The following is a 25,572-nucleotide window of genomic DNA, read 5'->3' as shown; positions in this document are numbered from 1 at the left end:
AAATTTACAGACAGATGTTAAATCAATCATGAACATGTACTAAAGAATGACAAACGTTAATTGCCATCCTCATATTTCAATATAAACACAGAATGATGCCAATAATTCCTGTTTACCATTCAGAGGATTCTTACTTGTGGCATCACAATTCGTTCATCCTCTCTCAACAATTAATTATAAATGATTCTTTTAATTATTATTTAAAGATACAGGTTTTTATTTTGCCTTTACATGTTATATAAATTATTATTTAGACATTTATTCACATGCCAAGCCTTTAATAAACTCTCTAGATTATCGGAATGTACGTATTTAAACAGATTAAACACCATCACCATTTAATGCTTTAATTTAAAAATGGCAAATCAAGGCTAAGTCTCAAATAACAAGCACCGTAGTTACAATGATAAACAATCTATTGTCAAGACAATACTTCAATTCTTTTTAAAACAATCTGTCATTCAAATGCTTAAATTAAGCTGGTTTAATAATGCTGGCGATTGTTAAGTTAGCTAAAGATGGGGCAAATAGAAACCAGTAAAAAACCCCAAAAAACTCACTACCTGTCTGTCAGAAAGCTTTTATTTTTAACTTAGCAGTCTGAAAGTTTCAGATTAAAATTGCAGGCTTCAGATATCTTTGTGCATGCATATTTCATAACTTTCTCTTGGATAGCCTGAATGCCCCGTTTGTTGTTCTAATGAAATGGAATGGAGTTTAACGTCTTACGTTTCTGCTCCAAGCTGTGCTAATGAAGACGGGCATACGCCATCTAGTGTGCTATGAATGAAATTTTGCCTGGATAGCAGCACTACGGCCTATGGTTATGTCGAATTCCAACTGTACACAGGACCTTGTTTTTTTTTTGTCGTATCCGAATTACTAGACAGCTGTCCTTGTCAGGCCCTCGGTCCTGCATCACTGACAAGGGGGAACCACGCCGGAAAATCTAGATGAACTTTCTCGGCCAATGCAGGGATCGAACGAACACCCGACCTCCAGGCTAGCGAGCCAGCATCTTACCCACTTAGCCACCGTGACCCCCTTGTTCTAATCAGCTAATTCCCTTAATATTATTATGTAAATAGTAAGTGCAAACAATTACACAAAATAAACTTATGGACAGGACACAATATACACAGATACATCAAACACACATGTCAGATCAAGTGAATGGATCCGGGGGGGGGGGGGGGGGGGAGGGGCTAGCTATGAGCATACAATACGCTGTACAGTCCGGTTGAAAATGAGTGATTCTAAAAGATCACATCAAGTACATGTAACCTTTGAAGACTTAGGCTATTATTGATAGAATAATCTAAATGATGCTCCATAATTTGATTATTCTATTGGATTTGGCAACATGTAATACAATTTATTATCCAATAGTAGATGATAACAAATGTGTGTTAAGCTAAAACATTTTTTTTATTTCCCAGGTCCTATGACATGTTCTTGTTGTTTTCTGTGGACAAATTCCAACACTGACATTATTATTTTCAAGAACCGTATTCGGTAATTGTACTAGAAATGCTACAAATCCCACGAAATAAGAAAAAACCCAGAAAACCGAGATTTTCCGAATGACCCTATTTTTGGCATTCAAATAACCGTAAACACAGGTGTTTTTTTTTTGTCTTGGCCTGATACAGATTGTAATCTACTAATTATTAGATAGAACAGGTTTTACTTGGTATTTGACACTTTTTTGTGGTTAAACAAAAATCTGTGAGATAGTGTAATAATGAAGGTAATAGCAAATATTACAGTCTACCTAACTAATAGAATGATATAGACTAACAGAAACCCTCATCGATTTTCATGGTTTTTGCCAAATTTTCATCCTTATTGACATAGAATTGTTTACCTTACAAGATCTTTTTGTATCTGAAACCGTGGTTTGGATGGGATTGATAAATGAACTAATTTGTGGAATTATGTAATAAATAGTTTTCATTTGTTGATTTAGGAATTATTTTTATGATTTCTTCCTCCTTTCATTGACGTAATTGGAATGTAATATGATCTGATTGTGTTACAAAAAACAGTCGACAAACACATGTGTACCTTTGCTATAAATATTTATGTTTTCTTCTCAATTTACTTCTTAAAATCATGTAATTGAATAATTGCTTAATTACTGGTAGGCACTGCCAAGTCAATGCAGGGTTGTCATAGTCGAGGAGCCATATTGGCTAAGTGAGTAAGACGCTGGCTTGCTCGCTAGTCTGGAGGTCGCAGGTTCGATCCCAGGATTTTCCAGCGTGGTTTCCCGACAGTGGTGAAAGATGTCCTGTGTACATATTGGCATGCACCTAAAAGAGTAGGCCATAGCACCGCTGTCCTGGCAAAATTTCCCTCATAGTTCACCGTATGGTGTAAGCCCGTCTTCAATAGCCCACTCGGAGCAGAACAGTAGGACATTAAACCCTACGATATTTGAAGCCCATCTTTCACTGAGGTCGACCAATTGGCGTGCTTGTAAAAAACCCTGTGATATTTAGATATCGAAGAAGATGGAAACACTGCTGGTTCCACAGAATTCTTCTATCTCACACATTGCAGATGTAAATTATCTCAAAATGACCAAAGTATTGTGTTAAAAGACAATAAACCACATTCCACTATCCATTCCGTCTCCAATTTTCCATTAAATCTAATTAGAGCATGCTCAAAGTAAATGTTTGCCTTTTTGAATGTGATATTTGCAGTGGAAAATGAATTGCCTTTAAACAAATATTTCAGGTTATATTCCAAGTGACAGAAACATAACTTATAGGTTTAAAAAATAAAAACTACCAAAAGTTCAACAAGGAAGCCATGTTTAAGTATCGATTTTAAAATGTCAAGAATGTTTTTCTATGATTTCTGGTTGTATGTTACAGGAGAAAACGGCAAGTATTATTGTGGTATGAAGTCACTGGTGTGCAGTTGTTGTGATGGCTACTGCAGTGCAACGAACCCTTGTAATTGTCAGGCCTGTGAGAAACTGGATGAACAAGACAAGATATTGTCCATGTTGGAGGGACTACAACCAAAGCCGTCTGGCCCACAGATAGAATCATGGACATGGGGATTACAACCAGGTAACTTTTGATCAAATGTTTTTGTATTCCGAGAAATGAGGATTGATAAAAGTTACATGTACAAATTGAAAGTATTTGATAGAGTTAGATAGCCAGACATGTTTTATGTTTTCGAGATCATTGTCTTTTGATTTATAGATATTCTGAATTCTCAGATCAACTGTTAAAGCTTGCGAATAGAATACAGAAAAACTTTCTCAATGGAATGTACTAAAATTTAGTGAAATTGATCATAGCTGCATAATATTTGAGAGTAGATGCTTATGTGAAACCATGTGAATGTAATATAAGAAAGAGATCACAACAGAATTTTTGAAAACTTTGTGAGATTGCTCATTGTGACATAGATTTGTTCTTCGTCATTTGATCAACCTATTAATAGTATAGTAATCGTGCCTTTTGTTAATTCAGATTTTCTCGGATTTAATCATTTTTGTGTTTCCATGGAAACAAACTGAAACTTTGGACACACGATCTATATAGTAGTTGTGCCTTTTGCTAATTAGAAATTTATAGAATTTAATGAATTTTTTCTTACCATCGAAAATTAATTGTTATACAATTGTTATACGAAAGCTCCCATCTTTATGAAACTTATCAAATTATTCCTGTAGTTTGCTAATTTATAAATTCTATAAATAATTTTTGTGCTTCTATAAAAACACATTTGACTTAGTTTTTGATATTATCCACAACACATCTCAGAAACCATTATGATACTTTATTAGATTTTGTTTTCATACATACATCTAGAACTTAGCGTAGCTTTTCAATCTCTGGATACTTTTGATGGTTTACCAGTTAATGTCCATTATTACAAGGTACATTTAGCAGTAATTGGGATGATTGCTATACATCTTAATCTTATGACATGTACACTACTAGGTAATATTTGATTGTTGATTAACCAATAACACAGAGATTGTCTGTTCAAGTATACCTTCCAAATGGTGCAGGATGTAGATGAATGAGTCTTGTTGATTTTATTGATAATATTAAATTTAATTTGTTTTTGCAGATATTCCAAGTTTAAAGAAATGTTTATCATCTTTATTACATGAACATAAACAGCTATGTATGTATACAGCTTCCACTACCCTTTCATCCACCAGATTACATCAACGATTAGCTGTACTCGAACGTTATTTTACAGCACTATGTCGACAAAATCCACACGAAAAAAGAAGTCAGGTCAAGAAACGGCAAGAAAACAGCACAACAGCTGTCAAAAAACAAAAACTGTAAGTTTATAAGGGAACAAGTGTTTCATCAAAGAAAAGAACACTTTTCATTGAACGTTTCACAGTAGACGTTATACCTTTCATCAATAAGTCAGTGTAGTTACCATAGTCTAAGATTTGACTACCAATTTGCAAGACTGGACATAAGGCACCTGTCACAGACATTGTCAAGTACAAATATCACACAATGTATATATATACAGGTCTGGACATAAGGTACCTGTCACCTGTCACAGACATTGTTAGGCACAAATTATTACACAACGTATATATTTTAATATATATTAGCAGAATACCCAGTTTCGACCCAGGGCCCAAATTTGCCAGGGGCACAATTCACATGGGGCCCAAATTCGATGGCCTAAAGACATTCACGGGGTCATGCTTGTTATTTGATACCACCTATTGGGGTAGAGCGCACCGACGAAGCGTGTTTCACACGGGGCCCAGGCCCAATTTGCCTGGGGCCCAAATTCAATGCTCTAAGACATTCATGGGGTCATGCTGTTTAATTTGATACCACATATGTGGGAGTGGATCATGGCAACAAAGCATGATGCAAACACACGCACTCTGGCCTGGGGGGCCAAATTCGATGGCCTAAAACATTCACGGGTCATGCTGGTTAATTTGATAATCACATATGTGGGGGTGTATCGTTGCGACAAAGCGTGATGGGTAAACACACTCATAGACATCTTTGATTGTATTTATATAGAAGATATGTTATGTGATATTTGTGCCTGACAATGTCTGTGACAGGTGTTTTATGTCAAGACTGAAACAAATATAAATTATATTTTGACTATATCTGAAAAGTTTCTGATTTGGCAGTGAGATAGGATTATGATCAAAGTGTAGCAAACTGACTGCTGCTGTAATCTGTAATGAATAATTTGATCGAAAATCTATAGAATAATTTGATCGAAAATCTATAGAATAATTCACAATAAATTTTAGTCTCAAGCATCACAATTAGCGCATTGCGATTTGATTCTGTGTATTATGAATAGGATGAATCATATTGTATGTATCTTGAATGGTAATTTCAGGCATACAGCAGTGAAACCAGCAGAGAAAGCAACATTAGGTCTTGCCAGAGTCGGCTCAAGAGCTGCTCTCAGTTTCGCTTTCGCCTTTCTACGGAGAGCATGGCGCTCTGGGGAGGATGCTGACCTCTGTAGTGACCTATTACAAGAATCATTGGAAGCATTGAGATCTCTTCCAGAAGCCACCATGTTTGAAGAAGGTTCTGTATCCATAGTATGGCAAGAGGTAGTTGAAAGAGCTACCAAATTTTTACATGGTGTTGTTGCTGGGTAAGAATTCTACACTTTATAACACTGGAGCTATTGGGTTCTTCTCTTTGAATGCACGTGGAGGAGTTGCACTTCTCATCATGTCTTAAATTTACTGTTGTGCTTGTAAAGATACTTTGTTAATTTACACTATACTAGACAAAATTAAGGGCAATTGAATGGCTGTATGATATTGTATATGTGCTTTGGTCATAAGGTTTACCATTAAGTTCAAGTTTCAAGATGTGTCAAAAGGGAGATAATAACTCATTCAACACCAATTAATGCAGTCCATGAACAAATAAAATGTTCACATTTGGATAGAAATCAAGAACTATATTAAATTTGCTAAACATTAGAAAGATTATATACTGGTAGAAAATTAGCAACAAATGAAAAAATGTTATTTATAATAGTTTCTTTGTTAATTCTGTATTTTTTATTCAAATTTTGAAATGTGTCGATTTCAGAGATCTTAGTGGTGGTGATAATGCAAGGAGTAGTTCTAGTAAAATACCAGTTCAAGATCAACAGATAGCCCTGGCATTATTACTAGAATTAGCTGTACAGAGAGGTTCTCTAAGTCAAATATTATCTACAGTATTATTATTATTAAATTTATGGAATAACAGTCACCATGACTACGACAATCGCATCAGTAGCAGTTTAAATAGTGCTCCTTTGATTCCGCTGTTGAGAAGATTTGAAAATATTCACAATCCTAAATTACGTTCTGTTGAAATGTCATCGTGGGACGAGGTATGTACATTATTAGGGCCATTTGTGCAGATGTCTCAAAAAGACTTTCAAGAACATTAATTCATCTTTGTTTTTATAGTCGAGACTCAGTGAGTAGGACGTTGGCTTGCTAACCTGGGGGTCCTGTGTTCAATCCCTGCTTTGGCAGAGAAAGTTTATCAAGATTTTTCGACACGGTTCCCCCTTGTCATTGGTGCATGACGGAGGGTCTGGCAAGGGACAACCTATTATCGTTCGGATTGGAACGAAAAACTGAGGACCTTTGTACACATTGACGTACACGTAAGAGAACCCCTGACAGTTGGAATATGATATAAAAGTAGGCCATAGCGCCGCTGTCCAGACAAAATTTCCCTCATAGCACGCTGTATGGCATATACCTGTCTTCATTAACCCAGTCAGAGAAGGACATTAAACCCCATTTCATTTCATTTCGTTTTCATAGGCTTTTTCTCAATCAGGTTGGCGATATTAAAGTAAAGGTGCATGATCCTTGATCAATTTTAATGTCCGGTAAATACTCCCTTTCTTTATGGACTGCTGTGGATATATGTTTCATTGCTAGGCAACCTATCTTTGTTTATTGCAGAATGGTATTTACCATGCCAGTCCTACAGAGTGTTTCCTGCGTGTTTTATCTTACCCAGCAGATGAGAATACATCAGTTGATTTGCGTCAAAGTGCTGTAGTCATCATGTCGCATTTAGATAGAATAGCCGCACCTTATTTTCCTCCTACTAGTCAAAAGGTAAAAATAGACTGGAGTGGTTAAGACTTTATCAACAGCTAATAAAGCTTTAGTTACCGGTTACTATGGTCACCAGATCGGGTCCTACGAAAACTATAGTGTATAATGTGTGATGACCCAGTGTCTGGGTCCCACGTAATTACAATTCCTGTTAATCATTGTAGTCTCCTGTTTACTATGGTCCTTCATGTTCTAGGTTAATCTAGGCTCACTGTGGGCCCTGTGACTAGATGATACTATAAATCTGTGTAGTGTGTAAGCTAAATTACCTCTACTGTAAATGGAAAACATTACATATCTGTAAATGTTGAGTCTGGATAGTAAATTATTTTTATCGGTATATATTTAGATATTAAAGGTACAAAATTCTTGAAGAATCGACTGGTTTGTTCAAAAAAATATATTGCAGTCATTATGTCATCTTGGTATCACCAGTGGCATAGTTGTATTCTACTCCACTAACCCCTGGGTCCATTCATGGGTTATTCACGAAATTCAAATTATCTGCCCTTGATGGTTTTGTTGGCCATGTAGGAACCAGTCAAAAAACAGATTACATATCAGTCTTAGCGTCATTGTTTACGTTCACCACAATACAGCAGCATGTACGCTTGATTATTAGAAAGTTTGCAAGAAATATAATATCATAGAAGTGACATGCACACAAACAGATGTCCTAAAATATTTTGAATAAGTTTACAACAACTTCACAGCCATCTTAATTGCAACAAAATGTGAGTTATTTCCCTTCACCCACTTGTTTTCTATTTATGGAATTTTTTGATTGGACGATAAAAATAGCTTAATTATCAAGGAAGGATAATTTGACTATGTGTCTCCCCCTTGAATAGTCCCAGTGGTTACTGGAGTGGAACGGAATGATACCACTGGTGATACTGGGGATGTCATTATGTGTGTCAGAAACATATACTCACTAGCGCTGTGAAGTCAATAGAAATCAATGTATGCTTTGTGCAGTCATAGATTTATGTTTTTGAACCAGAATGATTATTTTTCGTAAAAGCACTTTTGATTGTGTATGATCTTTAACTCTATATTTAACTTTTATTCTGGCATAATGAGGCTTTACTTATGAATATATTTTATTGTTTTAGTCTCATAGAAGTGCTGCTCAAGAAGTAATTGGATGGGGTATGTTAGGTTGGAACAGAAATGGTGAAATAAATTGTGCTCACATCCTTGATTTTTTTAACGATACCGGTGGTTTGCAGCAGATAGCTTGTTCCGAACGATGTTTATTAGCTTTAACAAGGACTGGAAGAGTATTCAATATGTATTATAGTTCCGAGAACCAGTCTCCGCAGCTCATGTCTGGGTTTGGAGATAAAGAAGTGGTAAAGATCTCAGCACATCCGGAGGGTAAACATTACCTAGCGTTAACTAGTGAAGGTGATGTGTATTCATGGGGGAATGGTGATGGTGGTAGACTAGGTCATGGAGATAACATGTAAGTAATTTCGTTTCATTTGACATGTTGTATTAGCAAAGGAGTCAAGTGGCTCCATAAATATCGCGCTGGCTCACTTGTCCATTTAAGCAATCTATCCGATATGGGACAATGAAAGTTATTTGGCTGAAATAAGTTTTGTTTTTGTTTTACATGTAAAAAGAGTATTTTTAATCAGTAAATATCTGAATAAGGATTGGAATAGATGGGAAGTTTCATGTTCATATTAAAGTTATTTGATTTTATGATGATTTTTTCAGATCACGAGAAGAACCAACAGTAGTAGCTAGTTTATCTGGTAAACATATCATCAATATAATATGTGGTAGTACATACAGTACCGCTATTACCGCTACAGGTGAATTATATACATGGGGACGTGGTAACTATGGACGTCTAGGACATGGTAGCAGTGAGGATCAGTCCACCCCTAGTATCGTCTCAGCTCTCAAAGGACATCGTATAATAGATGTAGCTTGTGGAAGCGGAGATGCTCACACTCTAGCTGTAGCAGAAACGGGTAAGCAGATGGTCGAGAATCAGCATTTTTATAATTAGGATAGCTTATAATTCTATTTATATTGCATTGAATTTGTAACTTGTGAGAGTATGTTAAACTCTTTAACTTGAACAGAAGTCTACCTTATCAAAATATAAAAAGTCAAACTGTTTGAATGAAGACCAAGAATACATAATGTATGACAATATGTCAAATATTTTAAATCTAAACTAGTGTTTACAAATATGCTGGAAGAGTTAAAATTTAGGAATTTTTATGGCTCTATAAAATAAGAACCATTCATATGGCCCACTGGTCTCAAAATAGCTTGTAATGAAAGTGATTAGCTAGATATTAAACATCTTTCATTTATTGTCCCCCGCCTTTCGAAGAAAGCAGGGGACTATTAAAATGGGTTCGTCCGTCTGTCTGTCCGTCTGTCTGTCTGTCTGTCTGTCCGTCTGTCTGTCCGTCTGTCTGTCCGTCACACTTTTTGGGACACAATAACTCTCTTCCTAATTGAGCTAGAATGTTCAAACTTGGTGTATGTGTTTATTAGGTCAATGCCTTGATGGAGTTCGAAGATGAGCATTTTCCGCTTAGGGTAAGCAGAGATAAGCAATTTGATTGGTTGATGCTTTGGGACACGATAACTTTTAATTGAGCTAGAATGTTCAAACTTGGTGTATGTGTTTATTAGGTCAATGCCTTGATGGAGTTCGAAGATGAGCATTTTCCGCTTAGGGTAAGCAGAGATAAGCAATTTGATTGGTTGATACTTTGGGGCACGATAACTCTCTTCCTAATTGAGCTAGAATGTTCAAACTTGGTGTATGCGTTGATTAGGTCAATGCCTTGATGGAGTTCGAAGATGAGCATTTTCCGCTTAGGGTAAGCAGAGATAAGCAATTTGATTGGTTGATGCTTTGGGACACGATAACTTTAGTTCTAATTAAGTGAGATTGATGAAACTTGGTGTATAGTTTCATTACAGTAATACCTTGACTAAGTTTGATAATGAGCATTTTCTGCTCAGGGTAAGCAGAGCGATACACAATTTGATTGGTCGAGACTTTGGAAAACAATAACTCTCCTACTTTGATTGTCCCCCGCCTTTCGAAGAAAGCAGGGAACTATTAAAATGGGTTCGTCCGTCTGTCTGTTTGTCTGTCTGTCCGTTCCGCTTATTTGTGATAAATTTATATGTGTCCTCTAATTATTTTCCTATTTCGGCGGGGGACATCAGCCTCACTGTTGGCTTGTTCAGTATTTAATGTTTGAAAAACACTGCAAAATATATTTACAGAAAATGTTAAGATCCCTTAAAATATCATTTCTATGTTTTTATTTCCAAAATTTATATTAATCTAATGATATATATGTGTAATAAATATTCTTCATGAATTAGCAGAGCAAACAAATGTTTATGTTATCAAATTTATTTGACACTGAATTTATTATTCCTGTAATAAATATTTCAGGTGCTGTATATTCGTGGGGGGATGGTGATTATGGTAAACTAGGTCGTGGTGGTAGTGATGGCTGTAAAACACCCAAATTAATAGAGAATTTGATGGGACAGGAAGTTGTACGAGTATTCTGTGGGGCTCAGTTTAGTTTAGCACTAACAAAATCAGGAGCTCTCTATTCCTGGTATGTTATAAATTCTTTTCAAAACTTATTTAAGACAAAAACTGTAACTCGGATATCATTTAATCTTGTGTATTTAGCCTTAATTTCTTTTACATTCAATCAATAACAAATCTTTGTTTGAAAATTAGTAAACATCATCTAATTTGTACTTGTTTCGGGTTTAAAGCGTCCAATTTACAAACATTTAATTTCCTGGCCATTGTTAAAAAAATAAAACCTCAATTAATAATTATACATTAATAATCAATGAGGTTGTTTATTATAGTTACTATAAAAGTTGTTTTGATTTTGTAAAACAGGGGCAAAGGTGATAATTATAGATTGGGTCATGGAACAGAAGATCATATTCGTCTTCCAAAACAAATTGAGTTTTTAGCTGGCAAAAAAATTGTTGATGTGTCTGTTGGTTCCATGCATTGTGCTGCTGTGACTGAAGATGGTGATGTCTTTTGTTGGGGTAAAAATGAAAATGGCCAGTTAGGAGATACCGGTGATAATAATGTAAATGAACCAACCATCATGTCTGGTGTGGAGGGCAAAAATATAGTTGGTGCATCTTGTGGTCCTTCTCAGGTAAGACTTAGTTTATTTGAATTTGTGTTTTTCAAATTTTGGCTTAGAATTCATCTTTTGGATTGTAAAAGGGGGTGTGGTGTGGAGGGGATTTATTCGATCCAATCATTAAACCATGTTGCTTTGATTACAAAAGTATTAATACGAGCCAGTGGCAGAGATTGTTGTTTTGATAATGCTGATGTGATGATGTTCTATCAGTGAGAATTCAACTGTAATACTCAATCCTTGTGTATGCTCAATATGTAGTAAAATATAATGCCCAGTTATATTATTTGTTTTCAGACGTTTGTATGGTCATCTAGTGGACATTGGTCAGTGAGTTCTAGAATACCGTTTGTGGTGGATGTATCTAAATCAACTTTTGAACATTTAAATGAGTTATTGAGTGAGGTATGTGATGGTATGGATAGTAAAGGTGAACGACCTCCACAACATAAAGAATGTATAGCAGTAGCTGGTCTTAATCTACTTAATTTACAGGTAAATATTACACAGTACATGATAAGTACACAACAAAATACTCTCAAAATACATCCTTTCTTCCTATTTGTGCAAGGGGAGACAGAAAAGTGCTATTTAGGAAACCCTGTTTTTTACCCTTCAATATAAATCTAGATAAAGGCAATAGAAATAGATTTCTTCTATAGATATTTTTTTTTTTTTTACAAAACTGAGGCGAATTAGAAATACCACACTTTTAATATAAGGTTATGTTAGAATCCTATAAATATAATGTGACACACATTTAGCCTCCAGAATTGAGCAAATTTGAAATGTTCCACAGGCTTATTTTACATCCAGCATGTTTTGTATATGATGCACAACTGGAATTTAGCTAATGTTGCACTGGATTCACTAATTTTCATTTTGAGAATAGTAATTATTCAGATAAAATTGGTGTAAATTAAAAGAAAATGTAACTGTCATCAGTGTTAGTAACCGGTGCTTTGTTGGTGTGGGTATGCTCGTCAAATGTATGTCATCTACCAGCCATCTTTCAAGTTGGCTAGAGAACCAGATATTTTGATCGTATGCAATCCATTGATTTAGTTTTAAACTTTTTTAAATTTTAGCTAAGAGCATCTGTGAGTCAAAGTGAGACAAGAGATAGTTTAGGGCTGGGTCCAGGCAGCACATTGGTTAATAGTTTAAAACAGAGAGTAGTTTCCCTTGCCAGTAATTCAGGCGTATTAGAAACAGTTCAGAGATCAGCTCAAGCAGCATTACAGAGTGGTTGGTCATTATTATTACCTACAGCAGAAGAGAGAGCCAGAGCTTTATCATCCTTATTAGCAACAGGAAGTAAGATTTTTATACTCACATTATAATAGTTTCAATAATGACCCCTAACGGACTGGTATAGATAAATTTTTATATCTATGTTTACTTGCCCTAATAGCACACTGTGTGCCTATTTTCATTAGCCCAGTTGGTGCAGAAAAGTAGGACATTAAACCCCATTTCATTCATTCATTCAAAATGATCAATCTAATTAATATTAGATTACTATTTCAATTCATCTGGGGTTTAACGCCCACATCTACCTAGATGTCACAGACAAAACCCATCATGCTTGGATTTTGAAAAATTTCATTAATTACCACAAAATGAATCCCTGTATACCAATACAGACAGTTCGATTGGTCAATAACTTCACTGCAAATACATTGAATGTTAATGTACTAAACAACAAAATGTAATTGACGTCTGATTTGAATCATATTACAATAAATCTCTAGCATGTAGGGGTCTTTAGCTGTGGGAGGAAACCAGAGGACGAGGAGAAAACCCATGAGGTTGGACATACGACCCTACAAGTGGGGAATCGAAACCACACCGCTTGACCCAATAACAAACCTTATATGATCCAATGCACACAATTTAACCATCCAACCTCGCGATTACACTTCATAACCACCGTTTACCTTTTCTAGGTTTCAATATTTAATGCTATATATTCAGGTAAAGATTTAACTGTGATGAGTTCGGGTCAAAGATTTATGACAGATCTATTAGTTAGTAGCCTGATGGCAGATGGAGGATTAGAGTCAGCTCTTTCAGCAGCCATTAAAAAAGAGATTCAAGAAATAGAAAATAAAAAGGTAACAGATTCTTCTTTAAACAGTTAGAATTTGTATTTATATCTGAGTCTATTGATACAATGAGAAATTTTTATATTCAAATCCCATAGTAGATTCCCTGTCCTAATGAACCACTTATAAAGATTTGTTTCTCTGACAGTCAAGATTCTTTAACCATCAATTGTAAAGTATATTCAAACTGCTCGGAAACAACTGTTCGTTGTCATATGAGACAAATATTATGAAATTTATAATAGCATCACATAAAAAATTATTTGTTTAAATTATTTTTATAGGATAAGGAGAGTGAAGAAGATGAAGATGATAAAATAGGTGGAGCATCAAATGGTGAAAAATCAGATTCTGACAGTAATGATAGATCTCCTACCAGTGAAAAATCAGTTGATACCAGAGCTACCATTCCATTATTACAACTTATACAACAGTTACTCAGGTATATATTACTTCAATATACAACATTTACTGGAATATTCCATCACTAGCCCTTTAATACTGACTTATTGTCCCCCGCCTTTCGAAGAAAGCAGGGGACTATGAAAATGGGTTCGTCCGTCTGTCTGTCTGTCTGTCCGTCTGTCTGTCCGTCACACTTTTTGGGACACAATAACTCTCCTTCTAATTGACCTAGAATGTTCAAACTTGGTGTAGGTGTTTATTAGGTCAATGCCTTGATGGAGTTCGAAGATGAGTATTTTCTGCTTAGGGTAAGCAGAGATAAGCGATTTGATTGGTTGATGCTTTGGGACACGATAACTTTAGTTCTAATTAAGTGAGAGTGATGAAACTTGGTGTATAGTTTCATTACATCAATACCTTGACTAAGTTCGATAATGAGCATTTTCTGCTCAGGGTAAGCAGAGCGATAAGCAATTTGATTGACTGAGACTTTGGAACGCAATAACTCTCCTTCTAATTGAGGTTAAATGTTCAAACTTGGCGTAGGTGTTTATTAGGTCAATGCCTTGATGGAGTATGAAGATGAGCATTTTCTGCTTAGGGTAAGTAGAGATAAGCAATTTGATTGGTTGATGCTTTGGGACACGATAACTTTAGTTCCAATTAAGTGAAAGTTATGAAACTTGGAGTATAGTTTCATTACATCAATACCTTGACTAAGTTCGATATTGAGCATTTTCTGCTGAGGGTAAGCAGAACGATAAGCAATTTGATTGACCAAGACTTTGGAACACAATAACTCTCCTTCTAATTGAGCTAGAATGTTCAAACTAGGTGTAGGTGTTTATGAGGTCAATGCCTTGATAGAGTGCGAAGATGAGCATTTTCTACTTATGGTAAGTAGAGATAAGCAATTTGATTGGTAGATTCTTTGGGACATGATAACTTTTGTTCTAATTAAGTGAGATTGATGAAACTTGGTGTATAGTTTCATTACATCAATACCTTGCCTAAGTTCGATGATGAGAATTGTCTGCTTAGGCTAAGGAGCAATAAGCATTTTGATTGGTCAAGACTTTGGAACATAACATCTCTGCTTCTAACTTGATGTTGATGTTCGTCTTGACCGAATTCAATGATTAACATATCGAGCTAAAGCTAAGTAGAGATAAGCAATTTCCTTGGTCGATGCTTTGGGACAAGATAACTTTGATTCTATCTGATAGAGAGTGATGAAACTTAGTGTATATTTGATAATCAGTTTGATTGCTCGATACTTTTGAAAAAAAATAGATGTGCGATTAATTAATATGTGTCATCTATTTATTTGTGGATTTCGGCGGGGGACATCAGCCTCACTGTTGGCTTGTTTCACAACATGGCTGTCGTAGATCAGTGATTGATCTAAATATGTTGGTTTGTTTAATATTTTGGACTTTTGTCTCAAATTGGACAAATAACTTGAAAAAAAAAAAAGAATTGTCTTTGTTATACAGTTATAAATAACTTTTGGAAATTCAATGGTTAGATATGTTTATATACTTTCAGGAATTCATCAACACATTCATTATCTAAGTTACAAGATATAGCTAGGAGTAATAATGGTAAATCACCAGATGGAGAACAGAAAGAAACAACTCCATCACTCGATCTATTGTTACAATTTCAACGGCTTCTCATCTCAAAAATATTTTTAAAAGAAACAAACAGTTTATCTAAAATTCTAGAAGCTAAAGAGGATGAAGATAATATGAGGCCAAGTTCAGAAATAGGTGATTTATTTATTATTGGCATTTTTTTCGTGGGGTTTTGGATATTGATCACTGAGCTTCTGTATTGACTATGTTCAAGCAGTTTAATCCCAGTAGCCTCAGAAAGGAAATGAAATGAAATAGGGTTTAACATCTAAATGTTCTACTCTGACTGGGCTAATGAAGATGGGCCTATTATGCTGTTTAGTGTGCTATGAGGGAAAATTTGCCGGGACAGCGGCGCTACAGACTGCACCACTGACAAGGGGGAGCTACGGCAGAGAACATTTTCGGCCAACACTTGGATCATGCACAGGACCTCCAGGATAGCAAGCCGACGTCTTACTCACTGAGCCACCATGGCTCCTTGATGAGAAGAATGTGCCATGTCTATATTTGATAGAGAACTGTGAACATTTACATGTACAAAAAAAACCATCAAAGAAGGGTAGTTAGAATGCTACTAATCTGACAAATTTCTCCTTCCTAGCATTGGCCTCTTCAAAATAAAAATGGTTGATGTTAGTCTAATGTGTCAATGAGACATTAAGTCTTATTAGAATCTATAGTCTGTTATTAATAATATATTTGATTTTGCTCTTGTTTGTTTTAATGTTTAGGCTTAGAGATGCATGGTGCTGCGTCATTATTAAGGAAATATTGTGGATTACTATGTACACATGTAGGTGATATTCTACCTGCTGCAGCCAGTATTGCTGGTCATAGTCCAGCTAACTTTACTCTCGTCTCCAAAATTATTGTCAATGATGTCACAGGTGAGTTTTACATGATTGATAAGTCAAAATATATAATGGAGGCAATTTTTTAAAAGACTTTTTCTTTAAAATTATTAAATACTGACCAACGTTTCATTACAGTCAAGCATAATAACAGTGGTCTCTAAAATAAATATTAAAACAATGGGGAATTGTTTTACATGGTAATATTGAACATACCATTCCAAATGGAATATCTGATGGAAATAGATAGTGTGCAAAATTTTTGCTCAGCAGATAGCTGCTTGGTGTGTGCTGACTGTTAACATTCTTTATTGAGGGCAATCGTAAAATGGTGTTCATATTAATATATTCTGTTTTTCAGGTGTTTTATTACCAGAAATGATAACATGTATGGTATTACTACAGTTACGTAGTCCTGATATTATCATTATTTCTAAAGCTGTACCAGTATTAGAAGAAATATTAGATATATTAGACAAGTTTAATCGTTTAGCACCAGGATTAGATAAAGATGATGTGGAAGATATAGCATGGCCAGGTGTGAATAGTGAGTTATAAATAAAAACAATGACAAATTTTACATTTGTTGTACTTTGATACAAAGTAAAACAATGAAGATATTTGTTTTCCCCTTTCGTTGTTGAACTCAGTATGTTTCTCCCAATTCAGAATGGGAATTGTGGAAACGGTTATTGTGATGTGAGACAGAGCCACAATGAGTCAGTGAATAAGACGCTGGTACAGTTGCCAGGAGGACCTGGGTTTGATCCCCCAGTGTTGGCTGAGAATGTTTCTCAGGATTTTTCAGCGTGGTTTCCCTTGTCATTGATGCAAGGAACTGAGTCTAGTTGAACGAATGGTATGAAAAATCGAGGCCATCTTTAGACATTAGAATGTACATAACAGAACCCTGGGTAGTTTGAATTCGATGAAGAGTAGGCAGAAAGGCTGTTTTGTATATGCCTGTCTTTATGAGAGAGAGAGAGAGAGAGTTTAATATCAACACGACACAAACTTTGTCATTTCGGGACTAACATATGGTTCAATTTTATTTCAATAGTTTGCTTGCGCGTAGTGGTCTTTAGCAATGGGAGGAAACTGGAGTACCCAGAGAAAACCCACGAGGTTGGACAAACAACCCTACACCTTGTTATGTACAACCTGGGAATCGAATAAAACGCCAGTTGACTCAATGACAGACCTCATGAAACAGGGTGCACGCGCTAACCATTTGGCCATCCCCACACACCCCACACCCCACCCGTCTTTATTAGCCTGGTTGGTGCAGAATATTAGGTTGTTAAATATACCCGTTCTCATTTGCTATTATTTTCTTTGTGAGACAACACTACTGATATTCTTGAACTTAAAGTCTAAAATCATTAAAAAACTGAGTAGACAGATCCTAATTTAAAATCTTTAGTCAACTTTCACAAAGGCTATTTATATCATTTTTCGGGGAAGAAAGATAAGTCTTGAGTCACTTAATTTTATTTATAGATTGTTCTACAGAAAGAGATAGAGAAAAGCGAGAAGGTACAGGTAAAATCCATCCAATAGATATTGAGAATGAGATTAAAGATGGTGGTCATTGGGTTATAATACATGGTAAAGTTTATGATGTACAGGATTTTAAAGCTGAAGCCCCATGTGGTAGAGAAATATTAAATGAATATATAGGTATGTCCGTTTATTTATATAGTGTGTACATATTTTTAATGATCTATTATTTAGGATATAAGCCTCAAGAGTTGTCGCAGGATTTCATGGCAACTTCTTGAAAACATATGGATAAATTATTGATTCAGTTATATATAAAAAAAATTCATAAAAGAGTCTAAACCACTTCGATTAAGCCAAAGTCACAGTGTTGAATTGGGTGGATCTTATGTGTTATATAAAGTGACAGGACAAAATCTAAATTAATAAATTTCAATTTGACCTATTAAGTGGAAGTCAATTTGTTTACAAATTTTGGTTTTGTTTTTGCTGCCGATCTAACATTTTAAATGTAGACAGAACCCCACATTAGAAAGCAAATGAACATGTCAGACTTGATTAAATCAATACTTTTAAGCCAAATCAAAGCTGTTTAGTCACATCTGTGTTGGGGTTTTTTTCAGGTCGTGATGCTACAGCAGCATTTGATTCATACAGTCATTCAGAAGATGCTATAGAAAGAATGGAGGAATATTATGTTGGGGATTATCAGGTAATCTTTACAAAAATACTTTGTTCATTCGTAGTCTTCATTTTATTTCTTTTAATTACTACCCTTTGTCAAATGACATTTAGGAAATTGTTTTATCTTCTATATTAATAACCCTTAGAGATATCTAGTTAAGACTGTTTATTCATTGATCCATATTGAATGGATTAGCACGCGCGTGCTTTATCATGAGTCAACTGGCGTGGTTTCGAATCCCCGGTTGTACGTGACAAGGAGTAGGGTCGCCTGTCCACCCTCATGGGTTTTCTCTGGGTCCTCCGGTTTCCTCCCACTGCTAAAGACTCCACGCGCAAGCGAATTATTGAAATAAAATTAAACCATATCTTAGTCCCTAAATGACCTAGTTTGTGTCGAGTGAATGTTAAACCCCATTTCTCTCTGTCTTTTCGGCAGGATCAATGAATTCCCCCGCTGTTTACAAAATGTACTATTATATCATACATCTATTTTGATTTTTTTGTTGACATCCTCTATAATTATTCCAATAAAAATCTGAATTTCTGACCTTATTTTCAGCCACCAAGAGATATCCACAGACCTGAAAACTTTGTTTACTCCCCTCTTATTGACACCGAGAGAACGTTGGCTACGTTATTAGGTTTACATGCTGCTGAACAAGCTAGAAGTACTGTTTTATCTGCTGAAGAACAAGAGAGTAAACAATGGCTACAGGCAGAGTTTTTCTGCGGAGGATTACAGTTATTACAGCCACATAATAGTTATGATGACGAGAAAGGAGAAAGTCGAACACCTAGTTCTTGTACAACTACACCAGGTATGACACTATTTCATAAATTTCAAGCCTGGTCTTGACTTGTCCTGGGAGGGGCCTGGGGGGTTGACTTGCGAAATGGGCCTAGTCATGCGTCCAGATTTGGAATCGAAAATTGAGTTGGCAGAAATCCTCCTCACCTTGCACACATAACCATAGAATATGAAATTCCACAATTATGTAAATCTCAAATAGACAAGTATAGTGTTGACAAGATATTAAACCCATTCCACCATTAAACACCCATCTTTTCCATAAATCCTCACAATTTACACTTTAATCAAGTATTTTGTATTTATTATTTTATAATAGGCGCCACACCAACATCAGAACAATGTCAATTACCTCAAACAGTGGATAAAGAGAAACTCTATGAAGGTAACTTACAGACAGATGTAGCCAGACCATTCTTACAAGCTTTAGCAGAAGGGAAAATAAACGATCCTCTAGTGAAAGCGTTTCTAGCTATGGTTGATAAATATTGTAAAGAAAATAGACTTGATCTACCAATAGTTGAACATCCAGTAGAAGATGTCGGAAGGTATGTGGAAAATATACAATTCAAAACATTTTGACTGTTTTGATTTTAACACTTCATGAATGATTGTAAATATTATCATTTAAGACTTGAAATGTTTGAATTTCAGTCAATACTTGAATTTTAATCATTATTTGAATTATAGTCAATATTTCAGTTACAGTAAATATTCAAGTTATTATAAATGTTCAAATTATGGAAAATACTCGAGTTAAAGTCAATATTCAAAGTTCAATACAACTGTCGCTAAAGTAAAAGTATATTTTGAGTTCTCACTTGCAGCCCTAAATGTTATCATTCATTAAATAATTTTATTTATTTAATTTTAGGTTATTAATGGCAGTATTATTAAAACATCATGATTTAGGTCATGTGGTATTAGGTTTATTAGAACATGGCCAGGGAGAACATGGTAGTAAAAACATCCTACCTAAATCTATTACAGAATTATGTAAACAAATATACAACACTAAAAAAGCTCTTATAAAGGTAAGTATTGGTCTCTAATTCTTCTACAACTGCCATGAAGGCCACATTACAGTCTGTCTAGTCGTTCTAATTTGGATGAAAAACCAAGGTCCTGAATATATTGGCGTGCACGTAAAAGATCCCTTGGCAGTTGGAATTTGATATAAGAGTAGGCCATAGTGCCGCTGCCCAGGCAATATTTCCCACATTGCACACTGTATGGCGTATGTCTGCCTTCATTAGCCCAGTTGGAGCAGAACAGTAGATGTTAAACCTCATTTCATTTCATTTCATTTATTCTTATTCTGATTTCCATCTGTTGGGAGATCTTTAACTTGCTGCCTGTGGGTATATATGGGACCTCAAATTTTCATCCTTTCTGAACATGCAGACTCTTTTCCTTTAAAGAGTCCCCTGACTGATCGGGGGGGAAACCAGACCGAAAAATCTTGAGTAACTTTCTCAGCCATCAACATTATCATCGGTTATCATGATTTCTTGATTATGGTCGAACTAACTGAACCTGAATTTCATTTAATCCAGACCATAGTCTGAAAATACTGAACCATGCTATTTTTGCATTGTCGGAGTAGTTCCATGATGGCAGGTGTCGATGAAACGAAAGTGTAGAATATTTAGAGTGAATCTATCTTTGTTTAGCATGTGATTTTAGGAAAGCTTGAAAGAATTTTAAATGGATGCTACTTCTATGAGCAGATATTTTTTGTCTCGTATGTTATGTCTGAATATATCTAAGTCTAAAAATTACGCATTATTTTAATATAACTCATGATATTTGGTTATATTTTTTATCCATGTGTTATATGTAAAGTTTTTCTGGATATCAAGAAAAATGGAACAGTCAGAATTACTTAAGTTAGTGTATCTATTTAGAAACATTACTAAGTCAGTGAATTTATTGTTACAATGTATATTAAAATAAAAAAAAATTGATGTTATTAGGCTCATCAAGATCAGAATAGATCATATAAAGAAGTTTGTGCACCTGTCATTGAACGATGTCATTTCCTGTTTAATGAACTACGTCCTGCAGTAGGTGATGAAGTTTCCGCATTCAAACGGTCTAAATTCTTAAAAACCATGCCTAGATGGAGAGAAGTTATTCTTAAGCTTCTAGATTTACAAAAAAAGACGAAAGGTAAGAATTTAGAATAGATATCCATTTTTATGTTAATTGAAATCTTGAGTTATAAAGTACTTATCCGATATTTTGAAGTAGTATGTGATATCTTGAGTTATAAAGTACTGTGTGATATCTTGAGTTATAAAGTACTGTGTGATATCTTGAGTTATAAAGTACTGTGTGATATCTTGAGTTATAAAGTACTATGTGATATCTTGAGTTATAAAGTACTACATGATATATTGAGTTAAAAAGTACTATGTGAGTTATAAAGTAATGTGTGATATCTTGAGTTATAAAGTACTATATGATATCTTGAGTTATAAAGTACTACATGATATATTTGGGGTTGGGGTGCTTATACCTGAAATGTATTAAATTACATTCGTTCCAACAATATTTCTTATTCTTCAAGCACATCATTTGTTTTTTAATCATCATTTAAAAAGCACTTCCAATTGGCAGGAGCTCAATTGATTCTACTTGTAGTTTACATATGGTGATTCTTTTTATATTATAGAAAGAGTAGAGGTTGCTGTGGACAAGACAGTGGAACAAGTTGATATAACAGAAGAAGAAGGGGCTGCTGGCGGAGTGGAAGGGGCTAAAGATATTCCTGTAGTTAAAGATAGCATGAAGGGTGAAACATTAGAATCTAAGATAGAACTACTGGAAGAAGCTCCAAACGGTGAGGTGCAGGATGATGAAGACGATGAGAGCGAAACTAAAACTGGAGAAACACAAAAAGAAATTGTTCTTCCCGAGGAAAGTAGTGACAAAAGGGATGATGCCCGAGCCCAACAAACGGCAGACCCAGATAGAATTGTAAGCTATAAATTGTTAAAGTTCTAAAAATTATTCTGATAACTCGTAACATATCATTTTTATATTAGATAAAGGTCTATAGATCTTACTTAGATTATATATTAATTAATGTTTTAAAAATGATTGCTATAAATGTTTTAATAATCATTACTATAAACATTTTAAGAATGATAGGGATCAGTATATTGAGATTAACATATTAGAATTGATTACTATAAATGTTTTAAAAAGGATTTAATGTTTTAAGAATGGTTGTGATCGATGTTTTAAAATTGGTTATTATTTTGAAATGATTGCGATATAGCTTCAGCTTATTTTTTTGATTCATCAGTTGGATTAAAATTTGTTTTTTTCTTGCTGATTAAGAGTGATACTGGATAATAATGGAAATACTTTAAACTAATACTATATTCTGACTTTCAGGATGATCCTTGGGAACATGTAGTTAATGCTGTTACTTGTACCAGAAAATTACGATGGCTTAGACAGAGATTAACTGGAACCAAAGCTGAGATACCATTGGTTCATAAAATCGTGGAGTTTGTTTTGTATGAACATCCGATAGATATCGATAAACTGAGACGATCGTTACATTTTCAGGTAATTGTCTTATTATGTTTTAGGGATTTATATTATGACTTGTGAATTCGAATAGATTTGATCCCTTGTGTTGTGAATTTGAATTGTGTCTTATACACAAATTGACTTGAGAAGTAGGTAGATTTCAAACGGGACCTGCATTTTATGAATTTTGAAAGGTCAAAGGGCTGAAGTGTGGAAAGTGAGTTCACCCATTTGATAAAAATTGTCCCCTCTTTAGATAACTCCACTATATGTGTCTTAGAATTGACAACATATTAACTTCTATCACAGGTTGCTAGAGCTGAACTTCGATTAAAGGGTATACAGAATATGTTATCATTGGTTCATAAAGAATATCTGATATCATCTGTTAAATATTCTATGATGTGTGGTTGGAATGGTTTACTTACTGTTGGTAGAAAATATCAGTAAGTAGTACTTTATTGTTTAGTGTTTCAGTGGTTGTCAATTTAGTGAAATGATAAATAGAGGTCATGGAAGCAGTCTTAAGATATACTTCAGTGATTGAAACTGGCAAATTGCATGTAAATGGGAGAGCCATGATGGCTCAATGAGTATTGCAGTGACTCACTCACTTACTATTTGAGCTATGTAAATCAGTCCAGCAGTTTTAGAGACTGTTTCCAATTGGTTCATTTTTTATTTAGTCAAAATGTTCAAACACTGTAAATAGACTATTTCTTTAAGTATTTTTATACTTTTATTCTGGCACTTGATATTATTGTAATATTCAAGGTAACCTGCAGCTAATTTTCAAAAATCCAAACATCGTCCCGCTTTAGTAAATTAAAGTAGCTAACTCGTAATCATTTATCAACTTTTAATTATATTAATTTAATTTAGAGTTAGAGCTTCTGAGAGTTGAATCTCCTGTTCTTGCTATATTCTTGAATACTGCCCATTATTAATCTTTCTATGATGTCACTTACTGTTTATGAAACTTTATTTTGGTTGCTAACCCATGTTTAAATTAGGGTTTTCAACTGTTCTATTTGAGAAATCTGGAGGTGTAGAAGATTCAGTCAGTTTGTAGATAACCATTATATTGTACGTTTAACTTCATGTAGACTGGGCGTCGTTGATTTTTATTAATTAATAATATTTCTACTTTAGAAAATTGATTTCCATTATTTTATATCCTCCAGTGCTCCACTACCTCACTGTTTATCTGATGTTAAATTGATTCCACCATGTGATAGAATATTACTAGAGATGACGTTTGCTGAGTTGTATAGATGGTGTATACGCGAATTACGACACTGTGTAATAAAAGCTGATCAACATTTTAAAGGCCAAGGAACAAACCCAGGACAACCAATAGCCGATAATTCTAAGGTATATATAATAATGTGGTCTGTTTTGAATTAAAAACTTCATGGCTTGGGCTTAACTTTTTTGTTGTTAATAGAAATAGATATTTATTAGAAGGAAGAGGTATCACTTTTGTAAATTTCTAGTTTGATAACAGAAAACATCACCATATCCTTTATGGCCCAAAAATCATCAGTATTTGTCACTGTTCTATGTGATTTAGGAGATATATGGTCTATGAAATGGACCTAAAGAAATTAAATAATTTGTATATTTCAGGAGACATTAAGCCTTGGTTCTCTGCCATCTGCTCGGTTTATTCTAGCTATATTAAGTATGTTATCAACGGAACATCAAGCTACTAGTCTTAGTCTTCTGTTGAATTCAGGAACTTTAGCTCTAACACAAAGTATTCTTAGGCTAGCAGGTAATATTAATAACTTTAATCTTATACAAATACTATTTTATATTTATTATCCCACCTTACCTGTAGAGATTACCTGTGATCATAGATCTGTCAACATTTTGTTTTTGAATGCTCCAGAGCATACAGTTCTTGTAAATAATTATTGTACCATCTTGTCCTGATTGGTTTTATTTTACTGGAATTACCTCTGTCGATTTTGAGGGGGGTTGTCATTGAGTCAACCGGCGTGGTTTCGAATCTCCGGTTTCTACGTGACAAGGAGTAGGGTTGCCTGTCCAGCCTCGTTGTTTTTCTTCAGGTCCTCCGGTTTCCTCCCACTGCTAAAGACCCCTATGCGCAAGTGAATTATTGAAATAAAATTAAACCATTTGTTAGTCCCAAAATGACCTAGTCTGTGTCGGGTGGACGTTAAACCCCATTTCTCTCTCTCTCTCTCTCCGAAGCATACAGTTCTTGTAAATGATTATTATGCCATCTTGTCCTGATTGGTTGTATTTTACAGGGATTACCTCTGTCGATTTTGGGTTACATTTTGATTTTCCTTATGAAAGTATTGACTTTTGCTACTGTTATTTATGACCTCGCAACCCTTATTTTATTTATTCAGGTCCAGATCCAGATGTATTGGTACCAGATAATAATACAGTTGTATGTACTATTCCTGAAGAACAACGAAGTCGCAAACAAAATCAACCAGTACCTTTAACTGGTGTTGAGTTAGCTGGTATGATGAAGATAGGTGTTAGAGTTATGAGAGGTGTTGATTGGAAATGGGGCGATCAGGTAATAATATTGTCTGTTTGAAACATCCTTAAACATTTTATCACATTTTAAACTTCGCCAACTTTGGGGGGGGGGGGGGTGGATGGCTGAATGGTTTGCGTGCGCGCGCTGTATCATAAAGTCTGTTATTGAGTCGACTGGCGTAGTTTCGAAT

At 34.9% G+C, this 25,572-nt stretch overlaps 1 protein-coding gene across 1 annotated transcript in view; it reads left to right on the top strand.

Moving 5' to 3' along the window:
• LOC126830930 (E3 ubiquitin-protein ligase HERC2) overlaps window positions 1–25,572 on the top strand; it is a 91,526-nt gene that overhangs the window by 24,317 nt on the left and 41,637 nt on the right. Inside the window, exons 4-31 of the mRNA XM_050561444.2 lie at window positions 2,886–3,086; window positions 4,105–4,327; window positions 5,380–5,646; window positions 6,096–6,384; window positions 6,974–7,132; window positions 8,248–8,600; window positions 8,861–9,120; window positions 10,581–10,752; window positions 11,052–11,325; window positions 11,611–11,808; window positions 12,402–12,630; window positions 13,291–13,430; window positions 13,706–13,863; window positions 15,375–15,598; window positions 16,198–16,353; window positions 16,679–16,864; window positions 17,818–17,997; window positions 18,441–18,529; window positions 19,064–19,322; window positions 19,632–19,860; window positions 20,187–20,346; window positions 21,289–21,484; window positions 21,990–22,294; window positions 22,718–22,894; window positions 23,168–23,304; window positions 24,043–24,232; window positions 24,488–24,635; window positions 25,243–25,418. Of these exons, the coding sequence (XP_050417401.1) occupies window positions 2,886–3,086; window positions 4,105–4,327; window positions 5,380–5,646; window positions 6,096–6,384; window positions 6,974–7,132; window positions 8,248–8,600; window positions 8,861–9,120; window positions 10,581–10,752; window positions 11,052–11,325; window positions 11,611–11,808; window positions 12,402–12,630; window positions 13,291–13,430; window positions 13,706–13,863; window positions 15,375–15,598; window positions 16,198–16,353; window positions 16,679–16,864; window positions 17,818–17,997; window positions 18,441–18,529; window positions 19,064–19,322; window positions 19,632–19,860; window positions 20,187–20,346; window positions 21,289–21,484; window positions 21,990–22,294; window positions 22,718–22,894; window positions 23,168–23,304; window positions 24,043–24,232; window positions 24,488–24,635; window positions 25,243–25,418 (5,735 nt within the window). The remainder of the gene's footprint in view (window positions 1–2,885; window positions 3,087–4,104; window positions 4,328–5,379; window positions 5,647–6,095; window positions 6,385–6,973; window positions 7,133–8,247; window positions 8,601–8,860; window positions 9,121–10,580; window positions 10,753–11,051; window positions 11,326–11,610; window positions 11,809–12,401; window positions 12,631–13,290; window positions 13,431–13,705; window positions 13,864–15,374; window positions 15,599–16,197; window positions 16,354–16,678; window positions 16,865–17,817; window positions 17,998–18,440; window positions 18,530–19,063; window positions 19,323–19,631; window positions 19,861–20,186; window positions 20,347–21,288; window positions 21,485–21,989; window positions 22,295–22,717; window positions 22,895–23,167; window positions 23,305–24,042; window positions 24,233–24,487; window positions 24,636–25,242; window positions 25,419–25,572) is intronic.

This window comes from Patella vulgata, chromosome 8, assembly GCF_932274485.2.
Source record: "Patella vulgata chromosome 8, xgPatVulg1.2, whole genome shotgun sequence".
Lineage (NCBI taxonomy): Eukaryota > Metazoa > Mollusca > Gastropoda > Patellidae > Patella > Patella vulgata.
The sequence above is the reverse complement of the archived record's forward strand: the minus strand, read 5'-3'. Positions and strand labels throughout refer to the sequence as shown.